We start from the raw sequence: 21,168 nt of genomic DNA on the forward strand, positions 1-21,168 counted from the left end.
TCTAAGCCCCGCCTCCCGGTGACGTTGACACCCTTCTTTCTCGGCGCCTGGCAACAGGAGCAGCCTCCGGGATTGGCCCCTAGAAAAAATTCGCCATTCTCATTGGACGGCGCAGTCACCGCCCAAACTGAAGCCTTAGAAAATAGGAGGACGCGGACCTGAGCGGTTTTTCCCAGGGAACCCGGAGCGTACCGCTACGGGATCCTCTCCACGGGTTCCTGCGGTTACCCCACCTTCCCCGCTACCCCCTCACCATGCACACACGAGCAGAATCTCCGATCTCTCTAGGGTTATGCCTGAAGCCAAAGAGAGAGTGGATCAGGGACCTAAATAAGTTCTAAAGCATGCATCCAGGGTGCCTGGGTGGCGCAGTTGTTAAGCATCTGCCTTCAGCTCAGGGCGTGATCCCGGCGTTCCGGGATCGAGTCCCACATCAGGCTCCTCCGCTGGGAACCTGCTTCTTCCTCTCTCATTCCCCCTGCTGTGTTCCCTCTCTCGCTGGCTGTCTCTCTGTCACATAAATAAATAAAATCTTTAAAAAAAAATAAAAAAAAAATAAAGCATGCATCCAAATCAGATACACACACACAACCTAAAATGCTTCCACTGATGCCTCAGTTTCCCAATATGTGACCTATGGGCATCTGTCTCCTACCACGCCCGCCCCTGCCTGTTCACAGGCATACCTCTGTTCGTCCCCGTGAGACCCAGAGGTGCAGCCCCAGGCGGGGTCGGAGCTGGGGACAGCCCAAACACAGAACAGGGAATATGAGCCAAGTGCATGAAGAAGGAAGAGAGACAGGGCGCCTAGTCCCCCGCAGAACGAGCCTGGACATGCTGCGCGCTCCCAAGTAGGGCCCCACCCACGCTGGGCGCCTCCTTGGAAAGAGAGAGAAGAGAGAGGGGATCTTAGTTCCAGCAGCCACCCTACACCTACAGGGAATCAAGTGACCCGACTCTGACCTTGGGCTTCAGGCCAGAATAAAGGGGGAGAGGAGGCCAGTGGGAATGTGAGAAAACAGGAAACTGACCTTCTGGGTCTTGATGGATGAGGGGGCTAGAAATCGAGAGTCCTAGGGTCCCTGTGGAGCAGATGGCTGAGCATGAGATGCCCATGTCCCTTTTGGATTCTGGCTCCATATCCCCAACCCAGAGCCACAAAGGCCTGCCCTGAGATCTTACCTCAGCTATTTCTCACCCCAGGGTAAAGGTGGATCCAGACCCGCCCCTCCTCAGCTTCCTATAAGGGCTGGGGACCTGGGACTACAGGTTCACTCACCATGAGGACTCCCATGAAACCGGGGCCCTTCCTGCTGGCCTTCACGCTGCTCTGCACCCTCCTGGGTCTGGGTGAGTGAGAAGGGGTCTGGACCATGAAGACCATGAGAGAGCACTCAGCAAGGTCCTTGAGGGGGAAAGAGGTGGTGTCCCAGGAATTCAGATTCATGGTGAAGGCAGAGGCAGCCTGGGGCCCCAAGGGAAGAAAAGCTCGAAAGCTCATGTGACTGGATCCCTGAGAAAGGAGGGAGCTTGGTGGGCTCGGAATCCTCTGTCACCCCAGGCAAGGTCTTAAAATGAGACATCGGAAATTGGATAAGAGCATGACTAGAAGGGGGGGAGCTGGGGGGGTGCGGCATGGGGGAGAAGAGATTTCCTTTCTCTCTGGATTCTACAGAGTTCAGACCCCAGCCTCCCTTCCTTTAGATGTGGGAATTCAGACAAGCTCCACCTTCCCCAGGACCCAGGTGTCTGGGCCCCCAGTTGCCTCCTCTCTCAGGACCAAGGAGTCCATGAACTCAGCCCTCCTGGGCTGAACTCTCCCTTCTTGATCTGGGATGAAGACCCCAACCTCAGGTTCCCCTGCCTCAGTTCCTACCATCCCCAAGACCTACACCTGGTCTTGAGTCCAAGAAACAGCTGGACCTGAAGCTTCACAAAAGCCCATGGAAACCTTCGCCAGGACCCCTCCCTTTCCCCGAGCTTTCTCAGAGGACCCTAGCGTCCCCAAGTCCCCAGCCTTGTAATTAGGTAAACAGGCTCCCTGGTGGAGTCGCTTCCCGCCCCTGGAAGCAGCTTTGCTGGCTTCACCACCGCGTCCCAGTCAGAGCACTGGACAGTTTCCTGGACAGCGGTCAGAGCTCCACCCATGAACACTAAGGGAGACATCTGTCCCTCCTTCCTCAGGACTCCAAATCCGGCCCCCTTTGCCCCATCTCCCTCTGGACTCTGAAGTCTCACTGGTGGTCCGCTGACTACACCCCTCATGACGACAGCCTGGCTCTCTACACTGCAGGGTGCCCGCTGAGCTGTGAAGTGTGCAGGGGCTCCGGGCCCACTTGCAGCGGGAAAATGAAGGCTTGTGAGGCCGGCAAGGACGCATGCGTGGTCATCGTCGGGGAGTCGAGCACAAGTACGAGCAGGGCCTGGCGTCACACCTGGGGAGGTGGTTGTGCCTTCAAGGGTAGAAGACGGCTCCACGCCAGGGGAGGGGTCATCACGGTGCTCATGTGGGAGGTCAGGGAAGAGGGAAAGACTATCTTGGGGTGGTAGGCGGAAGGAAGCGAATTCAATGGGACAATAGAAACCATTGTTCTCAGGGATTTCTGAAAATGAAACTCTCCAAAATATTAGACGGGGGGGGGGGCAGATATAGAGACTGTCTTAGGCAGGAGGAGGTGAGGAAAGGAAAGGACATGGGGAACAGGACAGGTGAGAGGGATAGAATCTAATAGGAAGGAGGTGGCATGGGGGCGGGGCAGGAATAGAAGAGAAGGAAGAGGCTGGGGTGGGTTGGGAAGACAGTGATCAGGTTGACCATTTGGGGTGAGAGGGAGGAATCGTCCAAAATAGGAGGAAGAGAAAACCACATCCCCCCCCCCCCATGGTGGGGGATGGTGCGGGCTGGAAGGGACCATTCCTGACAGGAGGAGGAGATACGACACCGAGGTCGAGGGAGAGACAAAAAAAGGACCATACCAGGCAGGAGAGGAAAGATAACCCTGAGTATGAAGCAAACCGTCGTGAAGAGAAGTAGATGGAGATGGGGAGGCAGGTGGGTGAAATGGGAGAGGTGGGCGTGACTTCAATGGAAAGGACGGCCCCAGACCTGAGAAAGGATGGGGGAGAAGGGGAGCGATAGGGAGACTGCGGGAGGGGCGGACCCAGGGTTTTTCATTCAAAATTGAAAAAGACCGTTCATTAAGCACAGGAGAGATGATGGGGCCGGGGCGGCTGTGAAGGTGGTGGCAGGAGATGAGGGCCGCCTGGATTGTAGGAACCACGCCTACCTGAGGGGGTGTGTAGGAGGGTGGGATAGAGGGTTGCGCGCTGCCCTACCCACAGAGCATGCGTTGGCAGGTGGGCGAAAGGACCCGAAGGGCTTGAAGAGACCACCGCAGGCTTATAGGCGGGAGATTCGAACCCTGGGAGTGAGGGAGAGGAAGGTGGGAAAAAGCACCTTTTGGGGGGTGATGAGAAAAATCCTTAGATTGGGTTGGAAGAGACCACCACTTGGGGGGGAGGGGGATGGCCACGGGGACTGGAAGAGACCACTGCAGCCAAGACGTGGGGGCAGCAAGAGACCACTTTAGAGGATATGGGTGTTGCAGAGTGGGGTTGGGATGGCCTCCCAGGGTTTGTTGGAAGGGATTTGGAAGGTGCAGGGGAGGGCGAAAGTGGAGAAGGCTGGGAGAGACCATTTCACACAAGCATGGGGGTAGCCATAGGCAGGACCTTTGGAAGAGGGCAGTGGGGTGGGGCGGGCAGAAGAGACCGTGTCAGGCAGGCACCTGGGCTCGGCCAAGGGGAGCTTCAAGAGACCATCGAGGCAGACTGGGGGCTACGGTAATGGGGCAGGTGGGGGGGGGGGCGCGACCTTATAAACTACTCCAGACCATACCCCAGGCAGATAAAGAGGCATGGTTTTGGGGCGCTGGAAAAGACCACCCTAGGCAGTCGCGGGGTGTGGGAAGTGCAGGGTTGGGACAGCACCCCTCCCACCCCTCTGAAGCCGAGGCCGGGTCCGCGCTGGAGTGGGATCAACAGGCGCTGCTGGAGGCCTCCCTTCCTGTCCCGCCTCTTTCAGAGGGCCACCAGTCACTGAACACCTACAAGGCCTGTATGAAGTACAGCGACTGCTACACGGGCTTCGTGTCCACCACGATGGGCCCCAAGGACTACATGGTGTCCAACACGCGCTGCTGCCAGAGCGACGGCTGCAACCATGGCTCCGTGCCCCGTGAGTGTCAGCTCAGCCCCGCATCAGGCCTCGTTTCCAGCCGGCCCGCAGGGCCCGCTGTGTGTACCCGGCTCCTGCCTCTGACCCGCGCTGCAGCACGGGGCAACTGGCTTGCCGTGCCCCTCAGTTTCCTTACCTGTAAATGCAGTGTCCATTTGCAGCCCATATTCCCCCCAGGGTTGTTGTGAGGTGAGGGAAGGCTTTCATCAACCCTGTGCACCTTATACTCCGCCCTCCTCCCCAGCTCCCCAGAACAATCGTACTGAGAACGGCCTCCAGTGCCCAGCCTGCATTGCACCCTTTCAGGAGACATGCCCTGGGACCCAGGCAGCCCGCTGTGTCGGCCAGGAAACCCACTGCGTCTACTTCGCTGGCAACGTGCAGGCGGGTGAGGGGAACCTGGATCTCTAGAGGGGGGGAGGGGGCCTACAGGTTCCAGGGGAGATGGTGGCTCTGGGGAACTGGGTGAGGACATGCAGAGTGGGGCAGTGGGGGGGGAGGGGAAGACCCCTGGGTGGTGAGGAAGGAGGGGTTAGGGGCCAGCTGCATTCTGGAATCCCCTTCCCAGGTCTCATCAACCCCAAATTTGCCACTCGGGGCTGTGCTACCGAGAGTGCCTGCTACGCCAAGGCCGGGGCCCAGGTGCCATCAGCCTCTTATCTCTACTTCCTCCGCCGAGCAGACTGCCTTCCAGCGCCCCAGACCCCTGGCAGAGTGGAGTGAAGAACTGAGGAATATGTTTCTTGAGGTTTTCCTTTGTCCTCAGCCTACACCTCCCCATGTGCCTAGATATTAAACAGGTTAACAAAGCAAGCCTGAGTCCTTGTGATATGATGCATCTCAGGAAGGTAGGGTACAGAAAGCAGGGGTATTAACCCTTGAGAACCCCCTCTTTGCAAGGGAGGGAGAGAAGACTCTATCATTTATTAAAGGATTACTCCCTGCTGGGCTGCTGGGCTGTGTTCTCCATGCTGTACCTCATTTCAGAATCCCAACAACTCTGTGAAGTTGATATTATCATCCCCATTTTACAGAAGAACAAACAGGCACAGATTGTGGTCACTTCCCTTGGGTTCAAACCACTAGGGAGAGGCAGACCCCAAGTCCCATGATCACCTCTCTTGACTCACCTCTTCCACTTTTTGCCTGCTTTTCATATCAGCAATTGTGGATGGTGATAGTTATAACCTCATTGGGTTGTTGTGTGAAATGGAAGAAAACTCAAAAAGCACTTAGCGTGGTGCCCAGCACCTGTAAGACAATGTTGCTTCTATAGACAATATGTCTGTAAATGGTAATCATCATGATAGCTGCTACTTAATGAGTGGCCATTACCTGGAAGGTGCTAAACCCCGCCCTCAATCAGATCATGCTACAGTAACAAGCAAGTCTCTACTCTCAGTGGTTTAAAGCAACAGCGTTGTATTAGTCGACTAATGGTGCAGTAATGCTGTGTAACAAAGGATCCCCACACCGAGCCATTACCGCAAGCATTCTTCTTTCTGAGGGTTTGTGGGTGGCTGGCTCTTCATTCGCTGCTTTGGCTCCAGTCTGGGAGGAGGATTCAAGTTCTGGGATCAGGAGCTCCCCGGCTAATGTTCTTACAGCAGATCGCGGGAGCCCAGAGCCCAAGTGCATTAAATGCTCCTGCTGAGGTCAGGTGTGCGAACATTCCACTGAGTCAAGTAAATCATATGGTCAAAGCCAACATCATCTGAGCAAGGAAGTGTAGTCGCCTTCCAGTGGGAGGGAGAAGAGGGGTGTTTGCTGAACAAGTCTCCCTTAGTCCCCCAGTATTTGATTCTTCCTTCACCCTACGTGTCTAGCACTGTTCATGGGTGCTCTGCTCATCAGAATTGCAGAGCAGGCCACTCGAACATTGCTGTGTACAGCAAAGTGCAGGGAAGTCTCACGTGGGTGATTAAATGCTGTGACCCAGAGGTGACTTGACATAACTCATGGGATGGAGCCAGTCGCATGGACCACCAAACCCCACGGGGTTGGGGGGGTGGCTAGGAAGTGCGGACCTGCTCCATGACATTGACCATGGACGTGTTTCGTAAACAGCACATGAATGGCTGCCAGGGCCTCCGAGCAGAGAGTTCTCATTTTATCTTCACAACAACTCCCTGTGATAGGCACTGTTATTCTCAGCCCTGTTTTCAGAAGAACCTGAGGCTCAGAGGCGGGATGTGACATTGGAGTTCACACTACTACAAAGTGGCAGAGCTTAGGATTTTAATCATTGCATCACGTGGAGGGGGAAAAGGACCACAGCTCAGAGAGAGGAAATAAGCGTATTATCCATTATCTTTGGCTGTATCTTTCTGTAACCACACCAAAACTTAGTCACTTAGAACGATCAGTCACCTTTTATTCAGCTCAGGATTCTGCCAGTCCGCAGTCTGGTCTGGGATCAGCTGGGTGGCTCTTCTGCTGGGTTCAGCTAGTCAGTGAGGCAGCTTTTTAGAAGGTTGGCTGGCTGTAGCTTGGGGTGTCAAGACTGACTGGGCCACATGCCTCTACTCACCCAGCAGGTTAGCCTGGACTTCTTGGCGTGGCGGGGGGGGGGGTTCCAAGGGCACCGAGAGAGGAAGCCCTAATACGTGAGCATTTTTCAAGTGTCTACTTGTATGGTGTTTGCTGTTGTTTCTGTGGCCAGGCAAATCACATGGCCACGTCTAGCGTCAGGAGAAGGGACTCTCCAAGAGCACAGCTACAGAGAGGCATTAAGGGGCCAAGCTGCTACCAGAGCGGGGATGCTTTACTGTCACAAGCCCCTGAGGTCTAAATGTCACTTTTCCACTTGCATTTCCGCGCCTCCCCCCTCCCTGCCACCCACTCCCGGAGTTTCTGGATTCCAGCTCAAGGGGTTCTTCACCATCTAGCCCGCCTCTCCCGAGACCCAGGAGTCCCCACCCTTGGTCTCTTACTCCTTCAGACCCAGCACTATCCCCAGCCCCTTCCTTCCCCAGACTTAAGCAAAATCCCAAGCATCTCCCTTCCCCTTTAAACCCCCAAAGAAGAGACACATAGAGGGATTTCTACTCGTTTTTATTCACTCCTTCAAAAAGCACCGCAGGCCAACCACACCCTTGATTAGCCCTCCCAGGTTCCCCACCCCAATGGATACAAGTCTCTTCATCATTTTCCAGAAATGTATGAAACTCAGCTACGGTGATGAGATTGTCTCTTCCGCTTCTGCCAACAGCAGGGCCAAGACAGCATCCATGTCCTTGAATTCTTGCCTTCGAGGGTCTTCCAGCCTGGAAGTATGATGACAACATACCCTGAGGGCAGCCAGCAATCAGTTCTCAAGGGAGTCTTAGTCCTTTTGCTTGGATGCTCCCAGCGACGGATGCCTCACTAGCAATGTGATGCCTCCCATCAAAAGTCATCATTTAAAAGACAAGACCCCAAATTAGTCACGACTCCCAAAAGTGTTGATACACACCGACAGAAACACAATCAGCACCCCCCAACAGAGACACAAACAGAACTGGGTCTTGCTTTCTCAGATACGACCTCTGGCACAATCCCCATTGGCATGAGGGCAGAGGGAATTTGGAGCAGGGGGGCACGGGGCAGAGTTGTCAGGCACGACCAAATCAGAGATGGTGTGAAAGTGGCCGAAAGAGAGGAGGGCACTCTGTGAGCAAAGGCATGGGCGGGAGATAGAGGTGCCCAGACTAGAGTTGTCTGGGTGCCGCCGGGGGCCCAGGGCATAGGCAACAAGACTTATGGTTGAGCTCCCTAGGGGCCAGGCTCCTCTGGAGGGCTGCACTGTGATCTGACATGTGTGCGTGCGTGTGTGTGAGAGAGAATATGCATGTACATATGTACATACATACACTATTCTTCAGTTGCCCCATGAGGTAGATGCCATTTGCTGAGCGACTTGCCTAATGCTCCAATGTCAGGAGGACTGTCTGACCCTAGAGCTCCGCCAATAGGATTTCCTGTGATAACGGAAATGTTCTAGGTCTGTTTTGTCCAACGCTCAAGCCATACATCACAGGTGGCTACTGAGCCCTTGAAACGTGGTTAATGTTAACTGGGAAATGGGAGTTTTAAACTTTATTCACTTTTAATTAAAAACGGATACACACCTCAGTTATTGGGAAACTGGTCAATTTAATCAGGACAACTTGGGTAGAGGAATCAATTTCTCTGCCGATGAATTTTCCAGAAAGTTAAACAGAGGTCCTTCTGATGAAAACGTATCATCTGAATGAGATGTAAGCTAAGTGTAAAATATCTCATTCTTTTCTGGACTGATTACATGTTGAAATAATATTTTGGATATAATGGCTTAAGTAAAACGTAACTAGTTTCACCATTTCCTTTTCCCTTTTAAATAGTGGCTGCTGGGATATTTCAAGGTACAGGTGCGGCTCATATTCCGTTTCTGTCGGCTTGCACTGCTAGGTGCCTCGCCTGTTTCCCCACGGCTGGCATGCCGGACTGAGAGGCAGACAGTATTGTATGGGATATTACAGATATGGGCAAATACCTTTCCTGAAGCCCAAGAGGCCTTTGAGGACAACGCCTGAAGACATTCAGTATCGAACTAAATGCTTTTTCCCACCTCAGCTATCTCAAACTCTGATGGGACAAATTGTGCCAGTGGTCGGGGTTCAAGCTGGACACGGGGGTACCATCTGGCGGCTATCTGCCTCTCAGATGGGTCACCCTTGACTCCCGCTGTCCAAGAAAATAGGATCTTGGGAGTGTTTACGGTTCTCGTCCAGCCCTTTCATTTAGCAGATGGGAAAATAAGGCACTGGTCCAAGTCACCGAGAACGCCAGTGGCAAAGCCTTACTTGCTTCCCAGACCCCCTGACCTCCAACAGGAGCTTCTCTCCCATCAGATGCTTGTTCCTCCCCACCTTGCTCATTTCCCGTCTTGTGGCAAGAGGCCGATTATCTAAGTTCCAGTCTGCCACTGACTCACGAATTCAATATTTACTAAGCACCTACTGTGTGTCACGTACTCTTCTAGGTGCTGGGGGTACAGCAGAGAACAAGACAGGTAAGAGGATCATCGCTATTAAATAGGTAAATAAATAAATAAGGTAACTGTTTACAATAATAATTGCTACAAGGAAAACACTGACGGGCCGAGATGAATAATGGGGACGTGCGAGCTACTTCAGTTACACTGGTCAGGGGACAGTGTAAGTCCTCTCTGAGAGGACATGAGAGCTGAGACCTAGTTGACAAGGAGGAACCAGTCATGGGAAGATCTGGGGGCAGAGCATTCCAGGCAGAAAGAACAGCAAATGCAAAGGTCCTGGGGTAGGATCCAAGGTGGCCCTCGCCTCCCCAGGCATCAGAAGGAAGATCAGGCTGGTTGGGGGGGGGGGGCGGGTGGAGTGGCAGCAGGGAATGCGAATAGTCAGGGGCCAGACCATGCAGGACCTTGCTGGGTGCTGTTTGGCCTAGAGCCTGCCCTCCCTGGGGTTTGCTCTCCCCATCTCTCATAAAAGAGATTCTACTTAATGGCCTTTTGGGGCCCCCCTTTCTGTTTCTTGACACTGAAGAATTCTGTCATCTGTGGCGTCTTTTCTCCCTATAGTTGGCAGCCTAGAACATTCCAGGCACTGTGGTTTCTGCCTTTGCTTCACTCACGGAATGCTCCCACGGTCTGGAGCACTCCTGAGCTGTTCTGTGGGTCTCTTGCCCTCTGCAGCACAGTGTATACACCAGAACGCAGAGCCTCTTGGCGACACCTGAGGTAGCCAACACAGAAACGTCTGGATTAGTGCAGCATGACAGCTGCTTTTCCAGAAAAGGCAGGAGTATAAAATACCAAGGCCAGAAAGGGTTAGGCTTAATGACAGAAGAAATCAAGACCAAAAAGAGATAGAAACCACTAAGGGAGCGAGGGACAAAGGAACAGACTCACCAAGATCCCCTGAATCACTCAGCACCTGTAAAATAGGGGCAGTTACATCCCTTCCCAAACTCAGAGAGAGAGAGGCAAGTGCCAGGGTCCAAATCCATAAGGAATTTGTGGGAGATACCTCTGAGGTATGGGTTCCTGCCCTCCCACACCCAGAAGGCCTCATTCCCGGTCTCTGGTTACCCACAGGGCCCACCATGCCCAGACCTCTTGCCTCCTCCCCTCATTTTTGTGGGACCATCCTCCCTACAACAGCTGGGGAGGGAATCTAGGTCACCAGGCCCCTGGAGCAGCGAATATTAGACATCTCTCTACTCCCCAAGGGGGACCAAAGGTTCTCCAGCTATTCTGCACAGCCCCCCCCCCCCCCCGTTCCCTCCTGTAGATGGAGACCTCCCACCACCCAGGAATTAGAAACCAAGGTCCACCCCAATGAAGATTCAAAGTTACCGCCTCTTGAGGAACTGGAAGGCTGGATGCAGGCCCACTCCCTCTGGGAAGCCTAGATCCTACATCCCTGCGTGGCTCAGCAGTTCCAAGGATTCCAGCTCCCTGGGGTACCCAGACTCCTTCCTCCCTACTGGACTCTCTAGGACGATGGGGACGGCCCTCATCAGGAATCAGTGCTTTCACTTCTTCTCCCCCCTCCCAGGGCTAGAGGACCAACGGATCCAGTTTCTACTCTGCTGGAGACTAGGCTATAACCCCTTCTAGGAGTCCAACTCCTCAGTTTCCTTCAGCACTGTCTGGTGTCCTGCTCTGTGGTCCCCAGGGAAATCAGTTCTCTCCCCAACTCCGTTCCCCCTCAGGACCCAGGAATCCGGGGGACTACAAGTCACACATCCCAATCAGTGGTTCTAGACCCCTCCTCCCCTTCAAGCACCCAGGATTCTGAGTGGTGGCCCCCAGCTCCGTTACCTCAGAGGCCCAGACATCCCATGCCAGATTCTGGCCTCCCAACCCCCCTCCCTCTAACCGGGACTTGGAGTCCTCAGCCCCTGGAGGAGCCAAGCAGCAGGGACGCTGAGCACCCCGGAAGCCCCGACCCTCATCCCACCCCTCACTGCGCGGGCCCACGGGGTGCCAGCACCGCCTCCGCATCGGCCTGCATCTCGTCGAGGGCCTCCAGCAGGACACCATGCGCCGCGCGGTAACCCAGGCCGCCGGTGGCCGCCGCCCCGCCCGCCGGCCACAGGAAGGAAAGGGCGCCCAGCGCCGCGCCCCCTGCGGTGCCCTCGCCCGCCCACGCGCCCAGCCTCGCCTCCACCTCCGCGCGCGTCACCGGGCCCGGGAAGCGCGTCCGCTCTGCCAGCTCCCCTGGAGCCAAGCCTAGCGCGCGCTCGCGTCGAGCCAGCGCCGCAGGTTCGAGCCCCAGAGCCCGCCGCCACTCCGCCAGCTGGCCCCGCAGAAGCGCCACGTCGCACGCCCAGCCTAGGCCCGGCACGGGTGCCGCCGCCGCCGCCAGGCTAGCCAGCAGAGCCGGCCGCCACGCCCCGGCCCGCAGGGCCGCAGCCTTCATTCGGGCCCCATGGGGAGACGCGGGTGGCAGCGCCAGCAGCAGCGCCCCCGCCTGGGCGGGGGGGAGCGCGCGCCGCAGCCACTCGCAGAGCCCCGGGAGGCCGCCAGGCCGCAGGGGGAACACGGGCGGCGGTGCCTCCTCCAGCACCTCCCACGTCTCATCCTCCGGGCTCAGTGCGGCCGCACGCTCTGAGTCCCCACTGCCCGATTTCTTCCCGCCGCCGCCAACACGCGGCAAACTCTCACTGCCTGCTTTCTCTGAACCTTCCCCGCTGCCTGCTTTCTCGGACTCTTCCCCTCTACCTTTCTGCAATCCAGTGCCACGTTTCTCCCTTCCCTCACTGCGTGCATTCTTCAACCCCTCTGTGCCTGCGTTCTCTAAGCTCTCGGAGCTGGGCTTCTCTGACTTTTCCTCTTCCTCCAGGCACTCTGGATCCTCGCCCTCGCCGTCTGTTCGCACGCAGACCAGCGGCGCATCTGGCAGCACGAAGGGCCGAACCTGAGCCCAGTCCTTCTCAGTGGGGGCCCCCGGGGTGACGAGGATGAGGGCGTCGTAGTGGGTCGGATGGGGGGTGGCAGCAGTGCCCGCGGAGCCCAGAGGCACGTTCCAGAGCACCACGTTGGGACGCTCTGGGGCCGGGTAGGGCGTGGGCCCCGCGGACGTGAAAACAGGCTCGTCATCTGGGTCACTGGGATCCAACCCGAGCAGCAAGTTCAGCACAAGGCTCACATCAGCCTTGCCGGCCACGGCCAGGTCCAGCCGCGCGCTGCCCAGCCGCTCCAGGCTAGCGCGAACCCACGACAGCGCCGCCTCCAGGCCACCGGTCTCAAAGGCCTCACGCACAGCCTCCAGCTCCGCCGCACCCAGCACCTCGAAGCCATCCTGAGCGGGTGGAAGGAGCCTGAGCGGACAGAAGAGGGAGGGTAAAGGGCAGAAGAGGGTTTCAACGCTAGAGGACTGTGCTATGCGGACAAGATTAGGCTAGGGTGATAAGGGTGGAATTTTCTGAACGATCCCTCAAAGAAGAGGGAGCAGGAAAGGGAGGGGCCAGACGAATGGTACAGCCTATAGACACTAGGGCTTAAAACAGGGACGGGGCAGGTTCGTTGAGGTCAGGTTTCCAGCAAAGCCTAAAAGGGGGAACCTGCTAAATCTCTGGGATTCAGTCTTTGGGGGATGGGGCTTTCTAAGGGACCTGCAGGGTTAAGAAAGGCCATATAAAATTCACCGAAGGTCGCGCTCAGCAAAGACAGGCTTGCAACTGGATTGTGGACTAAAGGAAAGCCGAGCACCTACCGACTGGAGCAAGGTCACCCGGGGCGATCTTTGCTGAGACTAGGCGTAAAGAGGGGAATAAGGACCAATGAGGCGACAAGCCTCACCTACGAGTGCTTACCAAGGAAGGAAATGTGGCTAAGGGAAAAAGATGCACACTGAGCCCCATTCGACTTCTATGAAACAGGTGGCCAGGGGTTGGGAGAAAAATGAGCATAGAAACGAGACGGGATTAGAGAAAGGAAGTGGGGGAGTGGACCCAGAAATAAGGCTCACTGAGGGTGTGGCTTTACAAGGACTGGCGTAGCTGGAGAACAAAGCTGATGATGGGGAGGGTGAGGAGGGCTCACAAGTGTGAATCCTAGGGTAAAATCTTCGGCAGCATCACAAGTTTGTGTGCTGAGTGAGCCCTCCTTCAAACTTTTGCCGGGGGGTAATTTTGGCCTTTAGATCCTGGCCTCTCCTAAAATTCTCACTGGGGCGGGGCTTGTGACCTCAGAACGCTGGTAGGAGGCTGAACCTGGAGGACAGGTCCGAACCTATAGCTGACCCTTGGCTGGGGAGGGACCTAGAAGTGGGGAAAGGGTCCAGCACTGAGCTTGGGCTTGGGGTGGGGCCTCGCTGACTCAAAACCTGCGCTGAGGGGTGGGACCTGGACAAGAGAACAGGGACCCCAGCAGCTACCCTGTTAAGGCCTGCCCCAAGCTTGCTGGGGGTGGGGTCTCACGGATCTCAAAGAACTTTTTCTGCGAAGTCTAAAGGACCAGGCCTTCAACCCACCCCAACTCCTCTCTCACCTTTGCAGCACCTCCGCTTGGCTCCGCAGCGTCGCCCGCAGGCGCTCCAATTCCTTGCAGCCATCTCTGCTGCCGCAGTCGGCCGGCAGCACGAAGAGAGCGGCGGCCCCCAGCCCTGCGCTGTTCAGTAGGGCCTCTGTCTGATCCCGGGCCTGGGCTTCATTTTCCAAATTTCCAGGACGGAGGTTCCGCACAGCCAGCAGCGGGGTCCCTCGGGCCAGGGCGGCCCGCGCTGCCTCTCCCAGCGCTGGGGCCAAGGGTTCCCCGTTCCCCTCGGGGCCGGGCAGCACCAATACCAGCACATTGGCCTCCGCGGCCCAGGGCCCGGGCTCTGCGGGTGGACAGCTCAGCTCGCCCAGGAAGAGGCCAGGGCCCGCAGCTCGCAGGCTGGGGATCCCGGAGTCCGGCCGTCCCTCGGGAATCTCTATCGTCTCCACATTCCCGTCGCACAGCGCTGCGATCAGCGCGGACTTGCCACAGCCCGGAGGCCCCAGGAACAAGGCGGTCACGTCACCCCGTGGCGGTGGCATACCTGGAAAGCAAGGGGATGGGACAAACCCGGGTCAGGGAGTGCTCAGGCTTTTTCTTTCCTAGTCATCCCCTCTGGTCTCAGACTTCAGTCCTTCACCCTGTCCCCTTCCCTTCTTTGACGTCACTCCCAGGGAAAAATCTGGCACTCACGCCCTATTCCCCAGGGATGCGGGCATCTTGTCCGCCCTCTTTCTGGATACATTTTTCTCTGTTTCAAAATCTCAGAAATCCGGCCTCCAGCCCCCTCCTCCCTCAGGGACATCGATGTTTTTATCCCCCACACCTGCTTGCCAAATCACTAACCGAGCAAACCGCCGGCACAACCGGAGAGCGCAGTTGGCGGCGACTGATCAGCCGCTGAGAAGCCCCGCCCCTCGGGTCGGGCGGACGGAGGCCGAAGAGGTTAGAGGGCCGGGATTTGGGGACGTCGGAACACGTTCCGGGGGCTCTAACCTGACGTCAGTCTTTTAAGGAGGGGGTGTGTCTAGGAAGCTCGACCTCGGGGCTACAGCCCTTCAGAGCGCCTGCGCAGAGCAATCAAGGCGCGCCCGCTCCCCAGCTCCGGCTGCCGCAGGGCACGGAACAATGAGGGAGTCGAAGCGCCTGCGCGCCTGGAGCGCCTAGCCACAGTTGCGCAAGCAGCTGAGGTCTGTAAGGCACGGGTGGCACGCAACGTCATCATAACGCACCCCAGTGCAGAGAAGGACCCCTCCCGTTACTCTGAGGACCCGGTTGGCGCGACCGCATCGCTGCCGGATGGCATCCCGGGCCTGGGCTTCGAGAAGCTCATCAGGCGAAAGGGCGTGGAAGCCGCTGGGGCCTTGAGACTCGGCGGGCCCTACCCCGCTTCCCTCCGGGTGGCGGCGCTGTGACGAGCGGCTGACAGGCGCAACGAAAGGCAGCCCTCTGCTGTCTGGAGAAAAGCGGAGGCCTGGGCTACCCGCCTCGGGAGGAGGGAACCTAGGGCAGTGCTGGGGGCAGCGGGCCAGCAAGCCTGAAGGCGCGCGTGGGAGGCGGGGGCCCTGGGTGGAACGAGGGTTCCAGGATGTCAGAGAAAGATGCCTCCCGGGAAGAGGCGGGCTAAAGCCTGGATACCACCAGGGCCTCAAGACACGTGGGAGACGGGGGTGAGGCTGGTGTCAAGGCTCCAGGGTTCCATGCCCCGAGTTCAGGGAGGTAGTTTGATGTAGGAGGCCATAGGTCTCATGCAGGTGAGAAGGCCCTCAGGGGTGTCACAAACCTAGGGAGTCGAATCTTTTGGGAGTGGCGAAGCTTCCCTAGGGAAGAACTCCATCAGGTTAGGGGTCAAGAGGATGGCATCTTACGGGGCAAGGAGAGCCTGTCAGAGGTCACGGGATTAGCGGACCCTTTAATGCTGTCGATAGATGAGCGATTTCACTTGATTTACTATTCTGTCATGCGTGCTCCTCTCTTGACCAGAGGGATCCCGGTCACTATGGAGGACCCGCATCCTGAAGAGACCATGGAGCAGCAGGATTCGTCCAAGGAGAGGAGTCCCCGCAGTCCAGGAGGCGACATCTGTGAGTGCTGCTGGCCAGAGGAGGGTGGGCTGCTGGAGCTGACGCTAGCAAGAAGGATTTCTATAGCATTTCAGTGTCCCAGGTCCTATGCTGGGAAGGGGCTCTTCTAAGCTGCCCTCCCAGGAACTAACACTCTCTACCCTTACCCTTATTCTGCTCGGATGTACCCACCCCACTCTGTCCGTGTAAGTTCGAGTGGGGTGCAGTTCAGAGGGATAGAGTGGCATGAAGAGAGGCCTGGGGTGGGAGATGTGGCTGGGAAAGGTTGGACACTGTGAGAGGAGCCCCAAGGTTCCAGTCCCACCTCTGCCCCAGACTTCCGGTGTGACCAGGGCTTGGGTTTCCCTGTCTGTCAAAAGAGGTTGCCACTACTCGGGTGACCTGGCTGTAATGGGGATTAGTGGCAGAGAAGGGGAAGGTCTGATGTTAACAAAGGTAGCCAGTTGGACATATCCTGATAGCAACAGCTTCTGCTGAATGCTTAGAGAGTTAGGGGTGCTTTCTAGTACGAGTTTAACCTTCGTTATCTCAGTCCTCCTGACAGACCCTATGAAATCCCTCGGATGAGGGAACTGAGGCAAAGAGGGGTTATCTGTGACCGTGAGAGCTCTAGTGTCAAGGTCCTCCAGCCAAAGACCACCAGGAACACACCTACAGCTGAACAAGCTGGGTTTATTGCTCTTCCGCATTGAGGAAGCATGCACGCCCTGGGGTGCTGGGGGGCATCTCAGTGTTAGAAAGGATTTATCTTAGGTGGTTTGGGGAGGAGTTCAAGGAGGGGTTTTGCTCTGAATTAGATGCCGCAGGTAAGCAGGGCAAAAGATTGGTTGGTCAAATCTTATCTAGGAGGGAGGTACAAAGGCTCAAGCTGTGACCGATAAAGCAGCAGCAGCCACTCCGAGCAGCCAGGATAGCAGGGTGTTTGGTCTTTTTGCGGCTTGGACAACGTTCGTGTTTTGTGTGTGTTCAGATGCTATTCTGGCATGGTCTTGACTTGATTTATCTCAGTCACAGCAGGGCCTTGTCTGACAAGGTTCTGTGACTGCTTATGTTCAACAGGAGAACACCAAGGCCTAGCTGGGAGTGCCAGGCCAGCCTCCGGCTGTCAAGCTGCTTCTGTCTTTCTCAATACTAATAATTGCAAACCACTGTGTAGCACTGTTCTAAGCACTTTCTATGAATTAATTCATTTACTCCTTCCACCAACCCAGTGAGGTAGTTGTAACCGTACTGATCAGTTATAACCGTACTGATATGGTTATGACCCCATTTTTCAGATGAGGAAACTGTTGTACGTGCCTAGGAAGTGGTAGATCTGGGATTCAGTGCCGGGCAGTCTGGCTTCAGAGGCTGTGCTCCAATCACGTGGCTCTGTTGGAAAGTCAGATTCCCTGGGTTCCAGGCCTGACTCCACCATTTCATTTCCCGGCCTCATGACTGTAGGCAAGTTGCCTAGCCTTTCTGAGCCTCAGCCTGCTCATCCATAAAACAGGTCCAGTAACATAGTAAGCCTGGCACATAGTAAGCACTGAATGTGAATTGTTGGCATGACTCTGGGGCTTGGGAGAGGTCCTGGTGACTCTTGCTGGCTTCCCCCCGACCTCTCCCCACGTCCCTCAGGCCACCTGGGGGCCCCGCAGTGCACCCGCTGCCTCATCACCTTCGCCGATTCCAAGTTCCAGGAGCGTCACATGAAGCGGGAGCACCCAGCGGATTTCATGGCCCAGAAGCTGCAGGGGGCCCTCTTCATCTGCTTCACCTGCGCCCGCTCCTTCCCCTCCTCCAAGGCCTTGATCGCTCATCAGCGCACCCATGGTCCAGGCGCCAGGCCCTCCACGCCAGTGGCACCCCCTGCTGCCCAGCCTACATTCCCCTGCCCTGACTGTGGCAAGACCTTTGGGCAGGCTGCTTCTCTGAGGCGCCACCGCCAGGCGCATGAGACCCGCACCTCTCCGGGCCCCTTTGCCTGCACGGAGTGTGGTCAGGACTTTGCCCAGGAAGCCGGGCTGCATCAACACTACATCCGGCATGCTCGGGGGGAGCTCTGAGTAAGGGTTAAGCCCTCCCTAGGACAGTGGGTGGGGGTGGGTTCTTTGGCTGCTAGAACCCACCTCTGATACGGGATGGGGGCCTTGGAAGGATTTGCTTCCCTCCCTGGACAGGCAAAGGACTCCGGATAAATAGGACCCAGCAGACGCTCATCTACAGTTTCAGTCTTTGGAGGACGCAAAGGCCTTCAGGGATATAGTGAAACTAGTGAGATCTTTTGTTGGGAAAAAAAAAAAGGGAGAGCAAGCAAAAGGGAAAACTGTTATTTGTATCTCCCTCATTCCCAATTAAATAGTTTGAAATCACAACTAGCTGCAGATTGTGTAATCACCTTTAATTCTTCCCAGGTGGATGCCATGAGCTGTAGGAGCAAATCCCCCTGGATGTGTGCCTGAATGGGGGCAGGGAAGGTGAGGTGTTGCAGGGCTATAATGTCACTGGAAGGGTCCCAGACCTGGAGCAACTTGGGCCTTTGGGGATGGGATAGCAAAGTTGGGGGCCATATTCTGAGTCATGTGGGGGTTGCAGTTAAAGTCGTTGTCTTCTCCCACCCTGTCAGTCTTTCCCACTCACGGAGGGGCTATGGTATTGGATGGGTTTGGGTCCCCCCCCCAGTAATCTATTGTCCACTTAAATAATTTTATGTACCATTCCGGTCATGGAATATTTTCTATGTGTGTAGGTGAGATGACATGAATAAAATAACAAATAGTATCTAAAAACAGAAAAGATCTACATTAAAATGTCTAAACAAGGAACTCTGGCTTTTGAGCAGGAATTCCCAGAAAATATAAGAAGGGCACAGGGAGGGGACGCCTGGGTGGCTCAGTTGGTTAAGGGTCTGACTCTTGATTCTGGCTCAGGTCATGATCTCAGGGTCGTGAGATCCAGCCCAATTTCAGGCTCTGTGCTGAGACTGGCGCCTGTTTAAGATTCTCAATCTCCCTCTCCCCCTGCCCCACCCGCCTCTGTGCATGTGCGTGCTCTCTCTCTTTCAAAATAAATAAAATAAAAAGAAGGGCACAGGGAGGGGGAAGCTCAGGTCAGAGCTGGCCTGGCCCTGCAGGGAATCTGGTTTGAAATCAAACAGAGATACCTTCTGTTTCCTGTTGTATTTGGCCAACATTCCGAGAGCTCCCATTAAGATCCTATTTTCAGCTCTTGAAAAGCCTAACCCTGGGCCGAGTCCCACCGGGCCAGTGCTGAGTGTGGTCAGGGCTTTGGATTACCTGCCCTGCCCCCTTAGAGACAATGGTTGATGCCCTGCATACAATAATCATAGACTCCATCTGAACCAAGGGGTGTTTTTAAAGCCCATAGCTGAGATAGATATGGTAGAGACTGATAGCAGTCTCCCACTTTTTAGCTAGGTACATGGTGTCTACAAACATTCCCATTTCCCAGGGTCCCTTGCAGCTAGGTGTGGCCCTGTGACCGAGTTCTGGCTAAATTCTGGGTAGAGGTCTCAAGCTTCAGAGAGAGACATGCCTTTTCCTCTCCCTGCCTGCCTGGAGCGTGGACGTGGTTACGCAGCCATCTCGGACCATGAGAACAATGTATGGACTGGCAGAGCAGCAAGAGCGCAGAAGCCTGGGTCCCTTGACCATGGGTCCCTGGGACCACGATGACTTCATGGAGTGGAGTCATCATACCAGCCCTAGAATATCTACTTCCGTACTATCATGTAAGAGAGAAATAAGCCTTTATCTTGCTTAAATCACCCTTATTTTGGGTCTCTGTCACATGCAGCATCATTTAAAGCCTGTCTGCAGCGCAGAACTGCAGATCTGAGTAGTCGCAACAGAGACCGTACGGCCCACCAAGCCTAAAATAGGCAAGGGCCATCTGGCCCTTTACAGTAAAAGTTTGCCGACCTCGTCTGATTGGTAGACAGACAACCTACTCTGAGCCTGGCAGCCGGGATTCCCACCCTGGGAAATGCTACCTCCAGTGGGGGCCCGTGCGTCCACGTGTTTGTTTGTGTGGCATTTGGGCAGGGCTGGCTAGCCCGGATCTCTTTGTGGGGGTGACTTACGGGGAAATTGGTTTGGAGTCGGTTGGCCATCACTTTTTCCTAAAATACCGACTTCACCAAAGCCAAATATTTCCTCTGCACCTGGCGATAGCTCAGAAGTTTCCAACCCAGATGTTTTACACCTCCCCCACAGCGGTTCCCTCCAACCCAAAGCTAAGGCTCGAATCACACATGCTCCCCTGAGATAGACAGCAGCCTGCCTGTGTTCTTCCTGTTCTCTCCACTCTCCAGATGTCATACAGATTCCCAAGACTTTAAATAGCATCACTGGTGACTTCCAAATCCTTATCTTCAGCTCAAACCCCAGACTTCTCCCCATGAGAAAGTCACTTGGATGATGAATAGGAGTCTCAAAAACTTGGGGGCGCCTGGGAGGCGCAGCGGTTAAGCGTCTGCCTTCGGCTCAGGGTGTGATCCCGGCGTTATGGGATCGAGCCCCACATCAGGCTCCTCCGCTGGGAGCCTGCTTCTTCCTCTCCCAGTCCCCCTGCTTGTGGAAGTTCCCTCTCTCGCTGGCTGTGTCTCTCTGTCAAATAAATAAAAATCTTAAAAAAAAAAAAAACTTAAAAAGGGTCAACGTGACTCCTGCAGCCCCCATCTACACACCACTACCATCAGATTGGTCGACTCTACTTCTGAATTCCCAAGTCTGACCGGCCCTCCTCACAGCTGCTCTCCTAACTGCTCCCCCGACCCCACCCCCAGACCTGCCACCATTGCTACCCTCTCCGGTCCACTACAAAGACCTTACTCAGGCCCAGAAAACCCAAAAGTGATGGAGCCCCCGCCCACTAAGCAATCTCAACTCCCTCCCTGCTCTATCTTCACTATACTCCAGTCACACATGCCAGGCTGGCTTCTGCCTCAGGGCCTTTGCACTTGCTGTTCCCTCTGCCTCGAGTGCTCTTACCCAGAACTTTGCAACACTGTCCTTACGTTATTCAGCACTCAATACAGGCTACCTCTTCAGAGAGGTCCTCCTTGACCTTCCTGGCTAAAGGAACAACAGCAACCCTTACCCTGACTTAATTTCTTCCTAGCACTCTTCAATACCTGGGATTATCATGCTTTTGTTTGTCATTATCCATGTCCTTACTCTGGAATCCACACTCTCAAGGACCAATGTTGTGTTGTACTCGCTTCCCCGGCACCTAGGACGGTGTTGATCTCAGGCGCTCAAAAAATGCTCAGCTGTGCCCACTGTTTACCTAGTGTCTCTCAGCCTGCTGCCTTCCCTGTGATGCTGGGCTTTCTGCAATTAGGTTTCCCGGACTCCCTC

At 55.6% G+C, this 21,168-nt stretch overlaps 3 protein-coding genes across 8 annotated transcripts; 2 read left to right on the plus strand and 1 right to left on the minus strand.

Moving 5' to 3' along the window:
- The first annotated feature begins 1,210 nt into the window (after positions 1-1,210).
- On the plus strand, positions 1,211-5,042 carry PINLYP (phospholipase A2 inhibitor and LY6/PLAUR domain containing). The gene is made up of 5 exons (XM_045786440.2): positions 1,211-1,350; positions 2,294-2,410; positions 4,085-4,237; positions 4,482-4,625; positions 4,806-5,042. Exons 1-5 carry the CDS (start codon positions 1,281-1,283, stop codon positions 4,958-4,960), a joined length of 639 nt encoding a protein of 212 aa, XP_045642396.1. The 5' UTR covers positions 1,211-1,280; the 3' UTR covers positions 4,961-5,042.
- A 2,232-nt stretch (positions 5,043-7,274) lies between these two features.
- IRGQ (immunity related GTPase Q) lies at positions 7,275-14,854 on the minus strand. Of its 2 annotated transcripts, none has more exons than XM_045773571.2 (3): positions 14,718-14,854; positions 13,734-14,265; positions 7,275-12,562 (listed from the first exon to the last, which is right to left on the minus strand). In XM_045773571.2, exons 2-3 carry the CDS (start codon positions 14,261-14,263, stop codon positions 11,203-11,205), a joined length of 1,890 nt encoding a protein of 629 aa, XP_045629527.2. In that variant the 5' UTR covers positions 14,264-14,265; positions 14,718-14,854; the 3' UTR covers positions 7,275-11,202. The 2 variants fall into 2 exon arrangements, with proteins under 2 accessions (XP_045629527.2, XP_045629453.2); XM_045773497.2 differs by lacking the exon at positions 14,718-14,854 and adding an exon at positions 14,568-14,707.
- On the plus strand, positions 14,790-21,168 carry ZNF576 (zinc finger protein 576). 5 transcript variants are annotated; one of them, XM_045773903.2, is made up of 3 exons: positions 14,790-14,911; positions 15,705-15,805; positions 17,426-18,162. In XM_045773903.2, exons 2-3 carry the CDS (start codon positions 15,721-15,723, stop codon positions 17,851-17,853), a joined length of 513 nt encoding a protein of 170 aa, XP_045629859.2. In that variant the 5' UTR covers positions 14,790-14,911; positions 15,705-15,720; the 3' UTR covers positions 17,854-18,162. The 5 variants fall into 5 exon arrangements, with proteins under 5 accessions (XP_045629859.2, XP_045629630.2, XP_045629777.2 ...); XM_045773674.2 differs by lacking the exon at positions 14,790-14,911 and adding an exon at positions 18,202-21,168 and having other exon boundaries at positions 14,926-15,805; positions 17,426-17,853; XM_045773821.2 differs by lacking the exon at positions 14,790-14,911 and adding an exon at positions 14,928-15,475.

Source organism: Ursus americanus, chromosome 21 (genome assembly GCF_024610735.1).
Source record: "Ursus americanus isolate L20-20 chromosome 21, mUrsAme1.1.p, whole genome shotgun sequence".
In the NCBI taxonomy this organism is placed as follows: Eukaryota; Metazoa; Chordata; class Mammalia; order Carnivora; family Ursidae; genus Ursus; species Ursus americanus.